At 39.4% G+C, this 21251-nt stretch overlaps 1 protein-coding gene across 3 annotated transcripts in view; it reads right to left on the bottom strand.

Annotated features, from left to right (window-relative positions):
• The window catches only part of LOC133088533 (cytochrome P450 2J2), a 31558-nt gene extending 15386 nt beyond the window's left edge, over positions 1–16172 (bottom strand). For all 3 annotated transcript variants that reach the window (XM_061186503.1, XM_061186505.1, XM_061186504.1), the window contains exons 1-4: positions 15899–16172; positions 4832–4994; positions 2128–2277; positions 1571–1731 (exon numbers count right to left, since the gene is read on the bottom strand). In XM_061186503.1, the coding sequence (XP_061042486.1) occupies positions 1571–1731; positions 2128–2277; positions 4832–4994; positions 15899–16108 (684 nt within the window). In that variant the 5' untranslated portion in view covers positions 16109–16172. The remainder of the gene's footprint in view (positions 1–1570; positions 1732–2127; positions 2278–4831; positions 4995–15898) is intronic.
• Positions 16173–21251: the final 5079 nt, after the last annotated feature.

Below are 21251 nucleotides of genomic sequence, written 5' to 3'. Positions count from 1 at the left end.
CTCTAATAATACATAGTAGAAAATAGCGTAAGGTAATAGAAAGTTGCCTAGATTTTAAATGAAACAGGCTTGGGTTTGACAATTAGCTCTGTTTCTTTCTAGCTATAATGCTTCGGTAATAATAGTAATAATAATAATAATAATAGTAGTAATGATGTGAATTGTGGCTACTTTAGCTGCCAGTGGGGCCCGATGGTTATTTTCATGACTAAATGACATGAGATCCATACTGCACTTGACACAGAGCCAGTAGACCACTATGGGATGTGCTTACATATTCCCATATCTGCTTGCACACATCAGGATGATCCATTTCATCTTTAAAGGACTGCTGTAAAAAATTATCTGAGATAAAGTATGAAGAGTTGTCCATCAAAGTGCCTGGTCTACTTTGGGTCTCTAAGAAATGCTTCTTACCCCTGCCCTACTGCCCCATCCTACCCTCCCAGGATTTCTGTTCCCTGGGAACAGTCAGCCGGGTACCCACTGAACTCCCATGACTTCCTAGGTTCTGTCTTAACAGGAGGGAAGAAACTGGAATAACTGGATGGGGGGCTACCACGGTTAGAAGTGAGAACAAGGAACATTACTCAAAAATAACATTGACAATAAATCATAATAGCTCACATTCATTATGCCCCTTTAATGTGCCAGGAATCATGCTAACTACTTTATCAGTGTTGGTGTGATGGATCCATAAGTCTCCATCTAAAGATACTTGTTAAGAATAAATAAAACCCTTGGGGCTAATTTTCCCCTGGAAGTGTCTTCCAAATCCAGAAATGTGGCTGAGAGGCCAAGAAGCTGAGTAGAGGTTTTGACAGACTCACAGCATTGGCAGGACAAAAGTGGAGAGCAGGGCCCACCAAGGAAGGGGTGAGGTTTGACCCCTCTAAATCTATACCCTACAAAGTTAGAAGACTGATAATATCAAGTGTGGATGGACATGTAAGTAGTGCAACCACCTGGGAAAACTTTTAGTATTTTTTACAGGTGTAAATGCAAGAGAAATGAGTGGATGTGTCCACATGAAGGATTGACAAGAATGTTCATTCCAGATCCCCAAACTGGAAATCCCCCAAGTGTTTATTAATAGGGAACAGAATAGCAAACAGGGGCATATTCATAAAATAGAAAAGTAAGCAGATTTTTTTTAAAAAGTACAACTAACATATGAATCTGAAAACAATGTGCCGAGGGAGAGTCAGGCAAAGAAGACTACTTCTGAGGGAGGATGGACATGGAGGGCTAAGGAGGGACATGGAGAGGAGAGACACAAAGGTGATGGCAATATTGTGTTATTTAAAGAAAAGAACATAGGTCCATAGGTGCACTTCATGTAAAGTTTTGTACCTTACACGAATGTTAGAAACGTTCTTTGTCTATAGTCAATATTTAACAATATTATGTAAAATACTAAATTCAACAGACTGACTTCAAACATGTTTGTGTTAAAGTAAATTTTAAAAGGTTATATGTTAGCTTAAAAAAAAAAAAAAAGGAAGAGCTCATCTGTGTCTGACATCAGCCCAATATCCTTATCCAAGATAGGAAGTGAGAACTGCCTCACCTGGCACCACATTGATGTCTCGAGACATGTGACCTCATCCAGCAGCCTCAGCAGCTCCTGGAACTGATTGTCCTCGTAGTCAAAGCGCTCCCCAAATGTGATGGAGCAAATAATATTGGAAACTGCATTGTTGATTTTGAAGTGAGGGTCGAAAGGCTGTCCTAGAGGCAGAAGAAGCGATGGATCCTTCAGATTGGTTTCTTTCTCTTTCCCTGAGAGTCTACTCTACATGACATATGACATACTGACTACAGAACCACCTCTGAGACTGTGGCCCCAGCACCCTACACAGGGTCTAACATACAGCAAGTATTCAGTCAATGCCTGGGAAGTCAAACTAATGACCAGGATTTAAAACCAATAATAAGTTTAATACCCATCTTCTTATTCTTAATTCTTGAGCTCCATGAGGGCAGGTCATGGTTAGCTGTTCACTGTTATCCCCTCAGTGCCCTACACAGTGCTGGGTGCAGGACAGGCACGTAGACTCTTATTAATCACCTGGTTAGTGAATGAATGAGCCACAGTTCCCTGCACCTGTCCTATGACACACTCACCGTTCTCCTCTCCTATTGCCTGGATGAGGAAGTGGGTCTCTTCCTGAATGCGCTCCTCTAAGCTCTTCCTTCCTAAACCAAAGTTCTTCAGTGTTGTCAGGGCAAACCTTCTTTGTTCCTTCCATACCTGGCCTATGGACATGATCAAGCCTGGGAAAAAGAAAGCCAGCGTTATGAAAAGAAAGCCAACAAGAGCCATGGGGGATAATGCATCAGATGGAAGGAAGGAGAAGGGCATTAAGGCGCTTGAAAACTATTCAGAGAAATAATCCCAAAGCAATAGATATAGTGGCTAGCATTTACTGACTGCTTCTAATGCCGGATACTTTAACATTTTTAATGCATTGTGTAATTTAGCACTCACAGAACCTCTCTGAGGTAGGTCCTATCATAACTGCCAACCCCCCCAACAATTTTGTTGATAAGGAAACTGAGGCACAAGGGATAAAAGGAAACTCTGCAAGGTCTCAGAGTTAGTAAGCAGCTGAACAGGCATTCAAATTCAGTTCTGCCTAACTCCAAAGCCCATGTTTTGATTCCTTGTCACATAAGTATATGTAAGTATTTATGTTATGCAACATGCTAAGAATGCACTTAGGGATTAGACAAAATCCATACTCATAACGAGGCAAGGCCTTTAGGAGACGTCCTATCGAAGCTGGACCTTAAAAATAAATGAATCATTCAAGAGCATGGAAGAGTGAAAAATCTATGCAGAAAGAACAACACAGGCAAAGGAAAAAAAAACCCATCTTGGTGTGTTCAATAGAGGATCATTTATTTCATAATACAGGTGAGGCCACACTTCTTCCATTTCTTCACTTCCAGAGCACTCTTCAACTCCTTCTAATATCTGCCTTTGGCCTCTACCACCTCAAGGACATGGCCTTCCCTGCTGTCCAGTCCAGGATCCTTTTCAACCTCATCTTGATGTGTCAGCAGCATGAGACACTTCTTTCTTCTCTCTTTTCCCAGGACGTGACACTCTCCAATTTTCCTCCTAATTCTCTGACTGCAGAGAACTTACCATATTTTTTGTTAATTCATCTTCTATTATATTTCAAAATGATCTAGTTCTTCATTCAAGTTCTGCAAGCCTCTTCTCCCCTTATCTATGCTCCATTTTTGGGAAAATCTCATTAGCTTTTTCTGTCCCTCAGCTCCAGACATACATACAAGTGTCTGCTTGACTCTGCTGATTTAAAGGCATTTCAAACTCAGCATATCTATGACTGAATTCATGATTGCTCCATACAACTCCCCACCCAGGCCAGCCAACACCTTGCCCTCCTCCAAATGTTCCTTCTTTCCTTTACCTACCCATTTGGGTATCTACCTCAACACCTCATTCTCTCTCTGTCTAGGTCATCATGTCTTATTGGATTTGCCTCCTGAATATCTTAAATCCATATATCTTCACGGCCACTCTCCTGGTCTAACCTACTGTACTGTCATTTCTTGCCATCTCCCTAGTCCAAGCCACCACCTTCTCTAACCTAAAATGCTGCAATAGTCTCTTGCTCCCTTTATTCCATTCTTGACATTGCAGCCTAAAGAAGTCTTTAAAATGTACCATGTAAGTACGATGATTCCTTTCTCTACTGAAACCGTTCAAGAGCTTCCATTATTATTAGGATAAAAAGCAACATCCTTAACAAGGAGATGCATGGAACTATTCCTGGCCAAACTCAGCACCTTCATCTCCATTTAATTTTCTCCGTTTAATCCCTGTGCTTCCCACACTGGCCACCTTTCAATTCCTCAGTTCACTGTCCTTCTTCCCACCTCAGAGACTTTTCATACTCTATTCCCTCTGACTGATTGCTTCTTCACATTTGTCATTTACTTACATTAGCTTTTCCTGAGTCTCTGAATTAGATTAGATACACCTAAGAAGTGTACCCTGCTCTTATCTTCATAACAGTTAAGGCCTGAAATTATTAGAGTAATTGATATTGTTTTCCTGAATGGAATGTAAGTTACAGAAGAACAGGGTTTTGTCGTTCTACTCACTATTCTGGCACTGGTGCCTAGCACTGGGCTTCACATGGCTGATAATAAATAGAGTGAATGGATGTAGAGTTAATGGATGAACTATTTCAAAGAGGAATTGAGAAGCACCTGAAAAATATGGTGCTTTGGTAGAAGAATAAATCTGAGTTTTTCATTTAGATTTTTAAATGTGTTCGTTTATTTAATGATCATTTTAAGTGTTCATGCCAAACTCTTCTAATATAGATGGAAGGGTTAAGATACCTGTGGGGCACAGCCTTAATAATAGACCATAAGGAACTAAAGGCAAGAAGGGATCACATAATCAGCAGGAGGGAGCAGATCCACATCCATTTTCCTAGGGAAGAGATCTGAATGGGAAAGCAGAAAGAGAGAGCGAGAACGCATTGCCTTTCTTAAAAAACACATCACATCACTGAGTGATGTGAATACTTACTAATTAAAGCAGCCAGAGTGAGTTCATGCAGGTGATGCAGCTTCTCTCAAATCCCTGACATTAGGGCTAACCCTGCCAGGTTCCCTGAGGGGGTGTCTGTAACAGGGAAATGCAGCCACTCAGCTTCTTTTAGGGGCAGGAATTTTATGATGGGCCTGGTCCCTGGGAGTGTTGGAGAATTACAGTCACAAAGGTACCTTTCACAGACTACAGGAATGTCAAATGTACACATCTTATATTAGTCAAGAAACTTACCATTTTTCTTAAAAACACGTTCTCGAATAGGGGTTATAGGGCGGTTCACAAAGTTTTGGTCCTGGTGGACAAGGACTTCTTTGATTAAGGGCAATCCAGTTATAATAACTGAAGGCAAGTCACCGAATTCCAGGCTAAAAAGGTTCCCATATTTCTTCACAAACTGAAAAATAGTAAAATAGTCACAGAATATGCACATGTCTGTGTGTCCAGGAATAGAGGGTTTGTGTAGCTGTGGGAGCTTGGATGGGGGGAGGGGGGGTCTGTGTGCGCACCTGTGTGTGCACTTAGGTCTGATGGTCTGATGGGAATGTTTCTACCTGTTTCCATTTCTCCTCCTCTCAACTAGACTCGGGCTGAATCCACTACAGGACATAGACATTCCTTATAAACATTCATTCATATGTTCAACTTCCTCGAATTGAGTGAGTGTCCACCATTAGTCCTGAGAACAAGGCCTAAAGATTTAACAAAATAAACAAGGTTTTTAACTGCAAGCATCTTAAAATCTAGTGAAGGGAGAGAATTCATACATGTGACTCACCAGAGAAGGCTGAGATATGTTTAGTGAACATGGACTTCTTAGTAAATCATATCTGTTTAACCAGGAGAGAATGTCCCCTTCCACAACATGTTCTAGGTGACAGAAAATTCATTATAGGGCTGGGACCAGGTATGGAGAAGAGCACACTAGTTCTGGAGCCATGTGCAAATCTTAACTCTATGGTTGACTAGCTGTGAGCTCCAGGGAAAGTTGCTTCACTTGTTCGGAGCCTCAGCTATAAAAGGAGAAAATTATTCTTCCCTCAAAGGGTTCTGTGAAGAAGAATGAGAGCAGCGATGTGAAAGGCACTTTGTTCCCTGGTACCTGGCAGACAGCCACTCGAGCCTCTGGGGAATGAATGGGCTCTGTGTGCAAAGGGATATGGAAGCACTTGCTCATGTGACAGACAGGACAAGAGCACAGGGATGATGTGCGAGAGAAAGGAGCTGGTGGTCACAGACAACCACGTCCACTGGGTGCCATGATAAGCACCTTTCACGTTTTATTTCATTAACCTCACAACTACCCTATGGTAGTAATGATTTTCCATGCCTTTCAGTAAGAAAAATGAGTCCTAGCAGAAGTAACTTAGCCAAGGTGACAAAGCTATTGGGTGTCGGTGAAATTTGCCAAGCATTATGTAAGATTTAAGGACAAAGCCATGAACCCGAGATGGTGCTTGGACCTTAGAGTTTAGTGGTTGTAAGAGAATGAATGTGAGAATGAGGGTGAGGGAGCTGGGAGAGGAAGAGTGAGACAAAGAGAATGGAAGAGTGTGTGGGTGTGTCAGGAGCGTACACAAATATTCAGGTATGTGCAAATATGGCTTGGACTGCAGTCAAGGGTCATAAATCAAAGTCATCCCTGACATGCTTACTCAAGAGAGGAATCTAAGTAGGCCTGCCCATTCCTGCAGACTGCAGGGCTGTGTCTTACTAAGGCTGTGGTATCAAACAGAAGCGCTCATTTCCTTCAGGTATCTGTGGCCCCACCTCCCCAGCTGCCGTGCACTTATGCGCTCCCATGTCACCTCAAGCTCCCTGGACTGTGTCACCCCTTCAGAGCAGATACCATGGATTTAGTCTCATTCCACCACCCTGCTCCCATATTAAAGACCAAGCCTGAACTCCATCCTTCCATTGTCTTGTTGGTCTACAGTCTTCCATCCATGTTTGTTCATCACTAGCACAGTAAGTCTGTCTTGTTAGAAAGAGCAGAGCCAAGATTCCATCTTAGTCTGGTCTGCCTCTAAAGTGCACATCTTGTTCTAAGAAATGGCAGGAATGGGTCTGCATAAATCACGACTTCTTATTTCATCATGCTGAATGCCTGGATGAACTTCTTAGGTTTTACAGAAAGGATTTCTTGACTATTTCAGAATACACAGTAAAATATTTTTGGAATGGCTGAAAATCTCAGGTTAAGCTAAAGGACTCCTAACTGACAATGTATACAACCTGGAATCTCAGCTTGTTCTTGGAGGGGACATGGCACTCCAGTAGTGTTTACAGAAATGAACTTCTACAGAGTTTCACCTCTTACCAACTCTCTGCCCATGTATATTTCTAGTCCAACAGAACTACATCAAACATTTTTATGGCATGATCAACTGTGTAAACATGGATACATCAAAGGACCTCCTGCAGCCCTGGTACCAATGGTGGTGATATCTACCAATTCTTAAGTAACCATGCCAGTCACTGTGCCAATGGCTTTACTTGCAGGTAAATGTAAGTCCCAGTGTCATCTGAGAAGACTTTGTAAGGTAGAGAATACATTTTGATGTACAAAAACAAACAAGTTCTTAAGAAAAAGACAGTGGAAGGGAAAAAAAGAGGTTAAAAATAAGGTTGTTCAGCCTCCTACACTATTGGTGGGGATGTAAGAAGGTACAGCCACTATGGAAAACAGTATGGAGGTTCCTCAAAAAAACTAAAAATAGTGTTGCCATATGACCCAACAATCCCACTCCTGGGCATATACCTGGACAAAACTATAATTCAGAAAGATACACGTACCCCTATGTTCATAGCAGCTCCATTCACAATTGCCAAGACATGGAAACAACCTAAATGTCCACCGACAGATGAATGGATAAAGAAGATATGGTACATATATACGATGGAGTATTACTCAGCCATAAAAAGAATGAAATAATGCCATTTGTGGCAACATGGATGGAACTAGAGATTATCGTACTAAGTGAAGTAAGTCAGAAAGAGAATGACAAATACCATATGATATCACTTGTGGAATCTAAAATATGACACTACTGACACAAACGAACTTATCTACGAAACAGAAACAGACTCACAGACATAGAGAACAGACATGTTGTTGCCAAGGCAGGGTGTGGGAGAGGGATGGTATGGGAGTTTGGGGTTAGCAGATGCAAACTATTATGAATAGGATGGATAAACAACAATGTCCTACTGTATAGCACAGGGAAGTATATTCAATATCCTGTGATAAACCATAATGGAAAATAAAATAACAAAGAATCTATATATATGTATAACTGAATCACTTTGCTGTACAGTAGAAATTAACAGAGCATTGTAAATCACTATGCTTCAATTAAAAAAAAACGTGGTTCAGGAGGCTAAAACAGGCTTAAAATCAGAAATGAAAATAGAAAAATCAAGAGAAAAGGAATAGCACAGTAGCTATAAAAGGCAAATAAAAGTAATAGGTTACAGGAAATTTCATATGAATGATAGATATTCCAAACGTAAGATGAAGCACTTAAATAATAAAGTAGAGCAAAATAAATGTTTAGAATACAAAAAATTAGAAGTGGTGAGTTAGTGAGACAAGAGACTGAACCACGAGATGTAAAGTTGAGGACGATTCTACTTAATTTAAGTTCTTAAACTCAAAAGCCAACAGAACAAAGACAGGAAAAGAGAAAAAGGAAAAAAGGAAGAGTGTATCAATTCTTATTCCCACTAGCAGTAGTTGAGAGGGTCTGTTCCTCTGAGCACTCACCAGCACTGAGCTCTGTGTATGGCGGGAGTGGGGGGGGGGGTGTCGGGGGAGGGCGGGTTGGGCACAAGGAGGGCTAAGATTCTCTCTCACTCGCTAAACTGTATTTTAAAATGTGTCACTCAATGCATTTGCATTGCTTTTATAGTTACAAAGCGTTTCTATCCAATAAAGCACAAAAAAGAAACCTAAGGACATACGGAATAAAGCTTTATAACGCTTCTTACACTTTTTAAGTCGTAAAATCCTTCAAAAATCTAGTATGTCATGGATCTGGTAAAGCAAAACCCTGTACACATGAATGCATTTATGCATAAATGCAGTTCACCAGTCCCCTGGGGTCTCTGAACTCCTGCTAAGAATACTGGTCTCACTGGTAGTTCTTGGGGTTATGCTAGGTTTCTGAGAACAGCCTGTGGAAATCAAATTCAAGTTCAATCCAACAGGTTTTTATAAAATGCTTTCAGAGTTGTCAGGCACCTTCTGACATTGCTATGTTATATGTGAGGGCAATACAGAGATCAATATGCTATGGTGTTTTCCTGAAGTGTCAAAGCCTCTTGGGGAAGGCTGACTACAGAAAAAAACTAATGCATAGTGGAAGATGATATATGTTATAATGCTGGAGCAAGGGGCATGAAGCTATTGAAAGAAGAGAAGAATTCCACTCCAGGTACAGGAGAAAGCTTCTAAGAGGAGCTGATACTTGGGCCAGATCGTAAATGAAGGTGTGGGTACCTGCAAAAGGATATATGTTGTGAAGGCAAAGATTTTAGGCTGTGGGAATAGCATATACCAATGCAAAGACAGGAAAATGTGGGCTTTCAGGAACAAGTGAGCTCTCTTTTCTGACTGCAATATAGGTTCATTAAAGAGCACTAACCCTGTGGTTGGTCAAGGCCGGGTGCTGGAGGTACAGGTCCTTAAGCTTAAGATGCCCCCAAGCTAATGGAGCATACAGATAAGTAACCAGTTCTTATTATTACCATTCTGTACAATAAATTATTAAATGGGGGAAAGCAGAAAGCACATAAGGGGACCAAAGGCTAGGATAGGTTTCTGGGAAAAAATACCTTCTCATTTGTGTACGGAGAGAGGAAACAAGCCTGGCAAGGTAATGTGAGCTAGACCAAGGATATTACTAATGTCAAGTGAAATATTTTGGATCTTGTTTTGTTTGCAACTAGAAAACTGAATAGGAGAGGTAAGGGCAGTGAGTGCTTAAGAACTTGGATTTCGAAGTCATACAAATCCATTTATATCCAGCTTCTGCTTTCACTTTCTATGTGATTTTTGGTCAAGTTATTTAACTTCTCTGTGTCCCAGTTTCCAAATCTATAAAATGGGGGATATTACTAATTTCCATCGTTGGGATGGTGGTGATAAGTAACCATAATACTAAAATAAATAATAAAATTATTTATTGTTATTGATATATTTGGGAGTATATTTTAGCAAAAGGACTCTGGTTAGATCTGGACAAAGGAATGGAGGGGAAGTGGCCAGAGAGTGGATTAATGCAGCCCACGCAGCAATCAGGCCAGACAAGGTATGCAACCTCAACTGGCTTTTCCTTGAGTTTGTTACTATACATTTTTGAAGAAAGGAGGAGGGTGGTAGATATAGAAAGAAGCATCAACTATGTGCTAGGCACCCTGGCAGTAAACTGATATTCATGAACTTGTTTGATTCTTATAATAACCCTACAATGTATTCTTTGTTTTCAGAAAAAGAAGCACAGAGATTTAGTGCCTAGCTGGTGGTCATAAATTTGGGCTCTTCCTAACTCGCTCTGTATGTCTCATCCTTAACTGAAAGCATGAAGATATTCTCTCTCTCTCCTTCTGAGTGATGAAGCTCCCTAAATATTAGCTGGCCACATGACTTCCCAATCAAAAACCACATTTCTCAGCTTCTCCAGGTGTGGCCAATGGGACGTAAGTAGTGGTGTAGTGTGCGTCTTCTGGGTCATGTCCTTAAAGGAAAGTTGCTTCTCACCACCTGCTCCTTTCCCCTTTCCATGGACTGGAACTCATACATGAAGATGCTGTAGGACGAGAGCAGCATGATAGAAGGAACTGGGGTTTCTGGATGACCTTTGTACAAAGCAGCCTTCCGACCCTGGTCTTCCTGCCTACATCTGAACTCACCTCTGAGAGAGAAATAAATTTCACTCTTTTTTTACACCACTGTATTTTGGGGCCTTTTTATTACAAGCAGCTTAATGTATATCCTCATAATACATTTATCCACCTTATCTACCATTCTCCCACTTTAGTCCAATAAGATTTTCTCTTATTTAAATACATACACATATAGCTGTGGTAGAGGAAGTTCAGAAAAAAAGGGGAAAAACAAGAATGGTTCATGTTTCCCATCATGTCATACAAATAGGCCAGTTTCTTCACTGTCCTCTCACTTTGTTTTAGCTCATGTCACTTCCTCCCATTTAAAAATCTCCTGTCCACTTTACTCCATATAACCACTTGACTAACATTTCTTTCCAGTTCAGCCAAATTTATTTCAACATTCTATAGAGGTTATTTCCAGGGCTTCCCATTCACAGTGATCCCACCTCATGATATCTCATTTGGTTACCAAAAGTTTATAACACACATTTCATCATACACTGTCTTGTACTGTGCCTGTCATATAATAAGCACTTCATAAATGTCTGTTGGATAAATGAACCCCTGAATAAGTCAATTATCCTCTAACTACATCGTGAAAAGTCAGGTAGCATAAGTCAGAGAATAGGTAAATGAGTCAAATAGTCCTGTGTCCAAGTCCTTGTTTGGCCATTATCTATGTTGAATAACTTGGGGAAATCGCTTTACCATTTTCAGCCCGTCTGCTCAGTGGTAAAATGGAAACAACATCAGAAGATTCCTAACTTGTGTGTCTTTTGTGAAGATCAAATGAAAACGAATATACATCCACATACAAGACCTAGCAGATAGTTAATGTTATAGCTGATAGGTAATGATAGATAGGTAAGTAAAGATAGATAGATAGGTAATGATAGGTAGTTAATGATAGGTACTTAATGTTTCCAAATTGCTGGAATGTAAATTTAATTACAACTAAATCACACCATTTAACTCCATTTTTTTTACAGCCAAAAATATTTCATTGCAAACCTATATAAAATAAAATTTAACACTTCTGATGAAAAATCTTTGGGCCAGAGATAAGACCCTAGCCTCAGTTTCATCCCTGGCCAGTTTCATGACATGAGGCAAATCATTTAACTTCTTTAGTCATATCTATCTTAATGGTAAAACAAGGGCACAGACCAAGTTTCTGATTTCAGACAAGAGTGAGTAAAAGCATCCCATTTTACTCCTCCTCCTCATCATGATACTGACACACACAAAAAGTAACACCAATAAAACCCTGTTCTCTGTAGTCAAAGGACCAGATAAAGGGTGGTCCACCAGGACAGAACATTTCAATCTTTGTACCTTCCTTTTCTGGAGACAAATACCATAAGAGATGTGGCCCTCCCACATCCTAATGAGGGGTTACAGCAGTGGAGAAGATGCATGGAAACTTGCCTTCATTCTATCTTTGCAATAAGGCGGTGCCCCTCCCCTGCTGACTCTATGAGCTGAATTGTGACTGTCACCCCTGAACTACAGTAAAGAGACTCCTTGAAGTAGTCAGTGGGCAAAATTCTGATTTCTACCACTCTACAGAAATAAGGAGGCACCTGTATCCCATGGAGATGATATGGTTAGATTACTGACTTCCCCCCACCCCCTGCAGTAAGGAAGAGGCTACCCTACTCAGAGGGGCCCCAATCTTTTGTCCCCATCCTTATTCTCTCCAGCCTGCACTGATGAGAATGTGGGCTGGAGTCCTATGGGGGTGGACAACACATAAGTGGGGTAGACCAGTATAGCATTGCAAAGACTTTATAACCTAAATTGACATTTGAACCACAATCCACAAAAGTGAACATTCTGAACATAAACAGATTGACTATCTGCCAAAATAAAAGATTTACATAGAGTTCAGAGTCACATAACAAAATACACCAAATGTCCAGAATATAGTCCAAAATTACTCATGTTACCAAGAACCAGAGAAATCTCAAATTGAACGAGTTGAAACCAATACTGAGATGATAAAGATGTTGGAATTATAGGATAAAGATTTTAAACCAGCTATTGAAAATATGTTTCGATAAACAATTATACTCTCAAAAAAATTTTTAAATAGAAAATCTTAACAAAGAACTAGAAAATATACATAAGAACCGAAGAGAAATTTTAGAACTGAAAAATACAATAATGTAAACAAAAAACTCAAGAGAGCAACTCAGTGGCAGAGTGGTAATGACAGGATAATCAGTGAAATTGAAGACATCAATAGAAAGTGTCCAATCTGAACAACACAGAGAAAATAGATTGAGAAAAGATAAAACAACTGAGCTTCAGGGACTGATATTAGAATAACAAAAGAGCTGTCAGTTGTGCAATCAGTGCCAAAGAGTACCAGAAGGAAAGGAAAAAAACATGGACTTGAAAAAATATTTGAAGAAATAATGGCTGAAAAATTCTCAAATTTGGTACTAGAAAAACCTACAGATCCAAGAAGTTGTGAGTGAACCCAATAAATCCAAAGAATTCAACACCAAGACATATAATCAAATCTCTGAAACCAATAAAAACAAAGAAAACTTCTTGAAAGCATGCAGAGGAAAACAACTCATTACTCATTGGGAACAACAATTCAAATTACAGCAGATTTCTCATCAGGAACTAGAGAGGCCAGAAAGAAGTAGCACAACATTTTCAAGGGTTTAATAAAAGAAACTGTCAACCTAGAATTCTATATCCAGTGACAATATACTTCAGAAAAGAAGGTGAAATAAAACATTCTTAGATGAAGGAAAGCTAAGAGAATTTTTTTGCCAGCAGACCAGTTTTAAAAGAATAGCTAAAGAAAGTTCTTCAGTTAGGAAAGAAAGAGCAACAGAAAGGGTAAATAAATGGGTAAATACTGTAGACTAATCTTCTCTTCTTGAATTTAACAAATCATGTTTGACAGTTAAAAGAAAAATTATAATACTGTCTGAGGTGGTTCTCAATGTCTGTAGAGGTAATATTTAAGACAATTTATATATTATAAAGTGGGGGAAGATAAAAGGACCTAAAGAGTTTTAAGGTGTCTGTATTCCACCTGAAGTGGTAAACTGTTGATACTTACTGCAATAAGTTATGTACGCATAGCATGTAATCTTTACAGCAAGCACTTAAAAACAATACAAAGAGATATACTCTAAAACACTATAGATAAATTAAAATGGAATTCTCAAAAAATGTTCAAGTGACCCACAGGAAGTCAGGAAAGGAGAAACAGAGGAGTAAAAAACAAAGTGAAAAATAGGAAACAAATAATAAATTGGCAGACTTATGTTTTAACAAATCAATAATTACATTAAATATAAATGATCTAAATTCACCAATCAAATGTCTGATATTGGCAGAATGAAAAAAAATTACCCACCTATATGTTATCTACAAGAAACTCATTTCAAATAAAATGGTATAAGTAGATTAAAAGTAAAAGAATGGAGAAGCATATATTATGCAAATACTAATCAGAAGAGAACTGGTGTGGCTATATTATATCAGATAAAGTAAAATTCAGGCAAAGAAAATTACCAGAGATAAAGAGGGACATTACATAATAAAAAGCCAATTCACCAAGATGACATAACAATTTTAATGTGTATACACCATCTAAAAGAGCTGCCAAATACATAAATGAAAACTACCAGAACTGACTAGAGACATAGAAAAACAAGTAATTATAGTTGAAGACTTCGACAACTCTCTCCTAGTAACTGATAGAATCAGTAGACAAGAAGTCAACAAGGGTTCAGAAGAACTAAAGAACACAGTCATTTAATTACATCTAATTGACATACAATATAGAACACTCTACCCAACAACAGCAGAATTCACATTTTTTTTCAAGTATGCATGGTGCTGTATCTTGGGTCATAAAACCAACCTTAACATATTTTTAAAAAATTGAAATTATGCAAAATATGTCCTCTGACCATAATGGACTCCAACTGGAAATCACTAACAGAAAGAAAACAGGAAAATCTCCCAATATTGGAAATTAAACAACACATGTATTAAACAAGGGTACAGGTTTAGGAGCCTAGCTTTAAAATTCTGTAGACTAATCCTGTACCAAATGTGTGTTTCTCCCAGAAAGTGATAAAAACCTTCTCCATCTGAATTTGAGTTTATATTATAGGCTTGTGTTTAAAGTGCTCCAGGCATTTCTAGGGAAAGAGGAACTATTATTTGTTGGGCACCTACAATAAGCTGTATTAATATTGACCATTCACTGTTTTATTTAATGTTCACACCCACCTATCACAGTGTTGTCTGTCAGCAAGGTACCTGTGCTGAGAGGCAGGGAAGCAGCTGAAAATGCTTGAGAAAGTGCTGGATGTTGGAGTGAATTCTAAGGAATTCAGAGTGACCACAGTTAGGGAGCCCTGATGGGAGATGATTATAAAGAAGTGGAAAGAGGCTACAGCAAGATTTCCAAGTGGCTCCCTAAGGAGTCTGAAAGCTGGGAAGCAGCAAGAAGCCTTGAGAAAGCCTAAGCAGAGGAGTGACATTTTAAAATGATTACTTTAGTGAGAGTGGATTGCAGGGCGAGGAGGCTGAATGTGAGGAGCTCAGTCCTTGTGGGGATGGGAGCAATTCAGTTGAAAAGCGGTGAGGATTTAGGTAGCAATATCACCATTTTCCACATGGGAAACGGAGCCTCCGAGAGGGAAAGTACCGGATTTTTTCCCCCAAGGATAATAATATTAAAAAGACAAAGTGATTATAAATATAATGTCCCGGGCTTCCCTGGTGGCGCAGTGGTTGAGAATCTGCCTGCCAATGCAGGGGACACGGGTTCGGGCCCTGGTCTGGGAGGATACCACATGCCGCGGAGCAACTAGGCCCGTGAGCCACAACTACTGAGCCTGCGCGTCTGGAGCCTGTGCTCCGCAACAAGCGAGGCCACGGTAGTGAGAGGCCCGCGCACCGCGATGAAGAGCGGCCCCCGCTTGCCGCAACTAGAGAAAGCCCTCGCACAGAAACGAAGACCTAACACAGCCAAAAATAAATAAATAAATAAATAAAGTAATTAATTAATTTAAAAAAATGTAGTGTGTTCCAATAATGGCTAAGAAGCAGAAAAATGTTTTAAAAAAAAATCACTGATTTAAAAAAATAAATAAATAATGTCCCAATAATATGTAACAAGACACACAGTTAAATGACTTAAAGAACATATCGTGTCTGGCACACTTAAATAGTAAACAGTTAACAAAATTTCATCCCTAGAAGTGGAATCATGCCGGTTGCTGGTGAGAAGAGCGAGGCTCAAAGCTCCCCGGGGGCCCGCTTTAGCCTCAGAGCTCCCCAGCCTCCCGCCCTCGGTACCCGGAATGGCCCTTGTCCTGCAGATCAGGGTCAGGACGCGGCCCTGGCACCTTCGCCCACTCCTACCCTCTGAAGCGACAGGTGCCCCTTCTCAAAGTCCAGATGGAAGAAGTTGCCTACGAAGGGCAGGCGCGGGGGCCCCGGCGGGTAGTTCTTCGGGCGCCGCCTTTTGAGGAAATCAGCAAAGAAGAGAAAGGCGACGGCCCCCAGCAGGACAGTGCGGGGACGGAGAACGATCCAGAAGGCAGCCGCCAGGGAGCCCACCGCCGCGAGCATGGCGGCGACCTCGGCTCGCTCTTCCGCGGTCTGAACCAGCGAAGGTCCCGGCGGCTCTCAGCCTCTAAGCTGCCAGCACTGCCCTCCTTCCCCGCCTGCCCGCGGCCCCGCCCCCGCCCCGCCCCGCCCCGCCCCCCCTTCCCTCTCCAACCCTCACTCCGCCGCGCCCCTACCCTGGCCCGCTAGGCTTCCGCGGAGCCTGGTCTGCAGGACCCGTCTGGGCTCTTCCTCAGGCCCCGCCTCCTGCCGCGCCCCTAACCCGCCTCCACCCGGTCCTCTACTCCCCTCTGCCTTCTCCCAGGCCGCCTGCCGCCCGTCAGACGCCTGTGGCCGGATTCCTGGGAGAACAGCAAGGGTCTCGGAAAAGGCCTGGCTACAAGCGTTTTTATTATCTAGTTAGAGAGCCTGTCTCTCTGTGAGACCATCGGGGCTCTTGGGTTTATGATGTCATCGCATCTCAGAGAGGGCCGCGGACACCTGAGCTCTGTGTTTTTCTATCACCGTCTCACCAAAGGACTGGAACCGCGCCTGGTAATAAAACAGGAAAACAGCAGCACCTGATATTTCCTGGGCGCTTACTATATGCCAGACTTCTTTAGATGAATTGCTTAATTCTGAAAAATTTATGCAGATACCCTTCGTTCCATCTTGCAGTTGCAGAAACTGAGACAGAGGTTAATATCAAATACGTGGTAAATAAATGAATCCACCGGTCTGCAGCACATTTAAAGGAGGCCCTGTATTTGTAACTGTTTCGAAGTTTAAGAAGCATTACATCAAAGCTCTAGCACTGAGGCTAGTCTTTAATAGGTGCTTAATGAACATTGAAGGTAGGTGTCTTAGTCCTTGTCCTTTTTGGTTTGCTTAGTGAGATTCTTCCTCTGAAGCCTCAAGATGGTGTAGGACCTCAGGTTCCGACCTTCTATGTTATCCTGTGTGCCTACCTGTGTCTCACCACTTGTGAGATACTCAAAACGTGAAGCATAGTACTGGAATAGTATAGCACACACTCAGGTTCTCAACATATATATAGACAACCTGCTTAAAATCTTTCTTTAAAAAGAAAAGAAAAGAGCATTCAAGTCTCTTTTCTATCTTCCAAAGTCTATAGGGAGATACTAGTCAGAGTTTAGTTTTTATCCTTTCAGTCCACATCTTCCTGTTTCACTCTAGTTGTTATGCATCCATGCAGTGTTTCTAATATTTATATAAATGCTGTTTTTAAAAGAATTCTACAATCGATTTTTTTTTCTCAGTATTTTGTGTTTGTTTGAGATCTATCTGGGTTGATACACGTGGCTTTAGTTTATTCACTTTAACAGCTATGTAGTTCTATCACTACCCCACAATTTTTTGGGGGGAGGGTATAATTGACGTATAACATTGTATTCGTTTTGGGTGTACAGCGCAATGATTCATCTGAGCAAAATGATCACCCAAAAGGTCTAGCTAACAACCAATACTATACACAGTTACAATTTTTTTGTTGTTGTGATGAGCGCTTTTGAGATATACTCTCTTAGCGACTTTCAAATTTGCAATACGGTATTAACTACAGTCACCGTGCGGTACTTTACATACAGATGATTATTTTATTACTGGAAGTTTGTACCTTTTGACCCCCTTCATCCATTTCACCCATCCCCTTCTCCTGGCCTTTGGCAACCACCAGTCTGTATCTATGAGCTCTGTTTTTGTTTTTGTCTCTGTTTTCAGATTCTACATATAAGTGAGATTATATAATATTTGTCTTTCTCTGTCTGACTTATTTCACATAGCATAATACCCTTGAGGTCCAACCACATTGTTGCAAGTGGTAAGATTTCCTTAAAAATGTATATAGATCTCACATTTTTCTTATTCATTCATCCATTGATGGGCGTTAGATTGTTTCCATATTTCGGATATTGTAAATAATGCTGCAAGCAATATGGGGATGCCATCATCTTCTGTGTTTTCATTTTATTCAGATAAATACCCAGAAGTGGAATTCCTGGATCACATGCTAGTTCTATTTTTACACCACAATTTATTTATCCGTTTCCATATCAATGAACATTTAGGTTTGTTATCTCCCTCCTTCCCTTTTTTGTTTGTTTTTGTCTTCTGTGGTTTTTTGGGGGGGGGGTTGTTTGTCTTGTTTTGTTTGCGTTTAAACAATGCTGCAAGTGAGAGATTGTGCTATGGGCTGGAATGAATGATGTAACATTTAAGATTAGATGATCTCTATTGACTTCTTTTCATGGACTTTGTATAAATCAAGTGCTGGACTTTACCTAAAAAGGTAATGGTTTCGATATATTTATAATAAACTGATTTAAACTTCTTCTACAAGAAGAAAAATTAAGAACACTTCTTTGAAAACAAAGATGAAGCTTCACCTAATTTGCTTTCTCCTTGGTTCCTTCTGAAGTAAGGTCTCAAAGCTGTGATTAATATTTTTTCATATAATGTATACTCTTAGGACATTGTATAGCCTGTGGTAAGTACAAAGGGAAAAAAAGACATTTTCCACCTTAAGAGCTTTTACCATGATCGGTATGACCTTCCCTGGTTGAATATTGTCCTCCTCTTGTTCCATTAAGTTAAAATACTAGTCAGCACAGGTATTTGGTTCCTAATATTTTAAAATGTAGTATGACTTTAAAAAGTATTTTGTATAAGGTTGTGTGTGTACTGTGTCTATACCTCAGGTTCAAGTTACTGACTTTATGTTCTAAAGAAAAGTGAATAACACAAAATTAATAATATCCTTAGTTATAACAATAATGAGGTGATTACTGGTATTGGTGTTCAGTGTTATTTTGTACTTTATACTTTTCCCTTTATGTTCTCTGTCTTGTACCAACTAATCCCCCAAATCACTGAGTTGCTCTTAAAAAAAAAAAAAGAAAGAAAGAAAGAAAGAAAAGGAAGAAAGAAAAAGAAAAATGTTGATATTGTGTACATAATTTTTGTCGATCAAGTCACACACATGAAAGCATGTAAAGCAACTAAGTGGAATATTAATTGCATGCTGGGAAATTATCAGATTAGTCCCTTCATTGGTTCTTATGCCACATGAATTCCTAGATAAATTGGTAATTCATTAATGAGTTAATTGTGATTACTACTATAAAGTGATTTTTTTCAGCATTAATTGAAAACTGTTATGTGAAACCTGTCTATCCAGAGAAGTTACACTGTATAAATATTAAGAAGTACTTTAGCTAGATTATTTTTGGTATTAAATTATATGTCAAGTACTTGAAGTGAATTTGAGTTTAAAAGTAAGGCATATTTCCTAAATGACAATAATAAATTCTTAATTTGAAAATTTATTTTGAAATTTTAAAATTCTATTAGTTGTCTTTTATATCTTCTTCCACCACATAAATACATTGTTTGACAACTAAAAGACAAATGTTTTCCGAATGCTTTTAAGTATTTATTTTATTTATTTAACTTTATTTATTTTTGGGTGCGCTGGGTCTTCGTTGCTGGGCGCGGGCTTTCTCTCTAGTTGTTGCAAGCAGGAGCTACTCTTTGTCGTGGCACACGGGCTTCAGTAGTTGTGGCACACGGGCTCAATAGTTGTGGTACACAGGCTTAGTTGCTCTGCAGCATGTGGGATCTTCCCAGACCAGGGATCGAACCCGTGTCCCCTGCATTGGCAGGCGGATTCTTAACCACTGTGCCACCAGGAAAGTCCAAGGATTTATTTTAAAAATGGATGTGGTATATTATTTTTAGAAAGAAATAACTTGGCCTATCAGGATTTTTTTTTTCTCATTATCTGAGAGTTGAAGGGCTTCCTGTAATAATTGTGAACTAACTTAATCTAAATGTGTTAACAAATATTCTTCTGTACTTTATTTGTATATCTTTAATGCCCTGAAAATCTAAAGGGTAATCTAAGCTAACATGTTTTAGAATATCCAAGAAGAAAAAAAAAAACCTGCTTTTTATATCAGCCTTTTAGATTTCTTGAAGATTTTGGTGAAGAATAAGAGTATGTACTACAAGTATTGACAAAAATCTGAAAAACCTTTTCTATAAAACACACAATATTTAAATAGAGTTAGTCATGGAGGATCAGTGTTTAACAGTGGATATTTTGTCTTTTGTGTTTATATTATTATATTCAAAGTGCAAGTACAGCTGACCCTTGAACAACAACATGGGTTTGAACTGTAAGGGTCCGCTTATACACAGATTTTTTTCAATAGTAAATACTACAGCACTACACAATCCTTGGTTGGTTGAATCCATGGATGGTTGAATCCACGGATGGTTGAATCCACAGATGCAGAACTGTATAACATTTTAATATTTGCCAAAATGGTTTTGTAAAAGAAATCCTAAATATCTAATTTTTTTTTTTTTAAGTTAAGGAGAAGTAAAGATTTTCTCAAACAAACATTGAGGGAATCTGTTGCTAGTAGATCTGCCTTACAAGAAAGGTAAAAAGTAGTTCTTCAGAAAGAAGGAAAAAGATACAGGTCAGAAAATCAGAACTGTATAAAGAAAAAAAAAAGCATTAGAAAAAAATAAAGTAAAATAAATATTTTGTTTTCTTTTTCTTAATTGATCTGATAAATAGGTTTGTTCAAAATAAAAATATTAACAATGTATTCAGTGATTATAGCTTATAAATAAGTGATATGAATGTTGTAAGGGACAGAAGGAAGGAATTAGGAATACTCTGTTATAAAATATACTTTCATTACTGATGAGGCAGTTTGGTATTACCTGAAAGTGGATTTGGGTCACTAGGAAATGTGTATTATGAACTCTAGGGCAACCGCTGGACAAATTTAGAAAAAGAAATTTAATCAATATGCTAAGACAGACAACAAAATGGAATTATATAAAAGACTCAGTTAAAACCAGAGAAGACAGTTAGGTTGCTTCCATGTCCTGGCTATTGTAAATGGTGCTGCAGTGAACATTGGGGTGCATGTATCTTTTTGAATTATGGTTTTCTCCGGATATATGCCAAGGAATAGGATTGCTGGATCATATGGTAGGTCTGTTTTTAGTTTTAAAGGAACCTCTATACTGTTCTCCATAGTGGCTATACCAATTAACATCCCACCAACATTGTAAGAGGGTCCCTTTTCTCCACACCCTCTCCAGCGTTTATTTTTTGTAGATATTTTTG

This window comes from Eubalaena glacialis, chromosome 3 (genome assembly GCF_028564815.1).
Source record: "Eubalaena glacialis isolate mEubGla1 chromosome 3, mEubGla1.1.hap2.+ XY, whole genome shotgun sequence".
In the NCBI taxonomy this organism is placed as follows: Eukaryota; Metazoa; Chordata; class Mammalia; order Artiodactyla; family Balaenidae; genus Eubalaena; species Eubalaena glacialis.
Note: the sequence above shows the minus strand (reverse complement) of the source record. Positions and strands in the feature narration are given on the sequence as shown.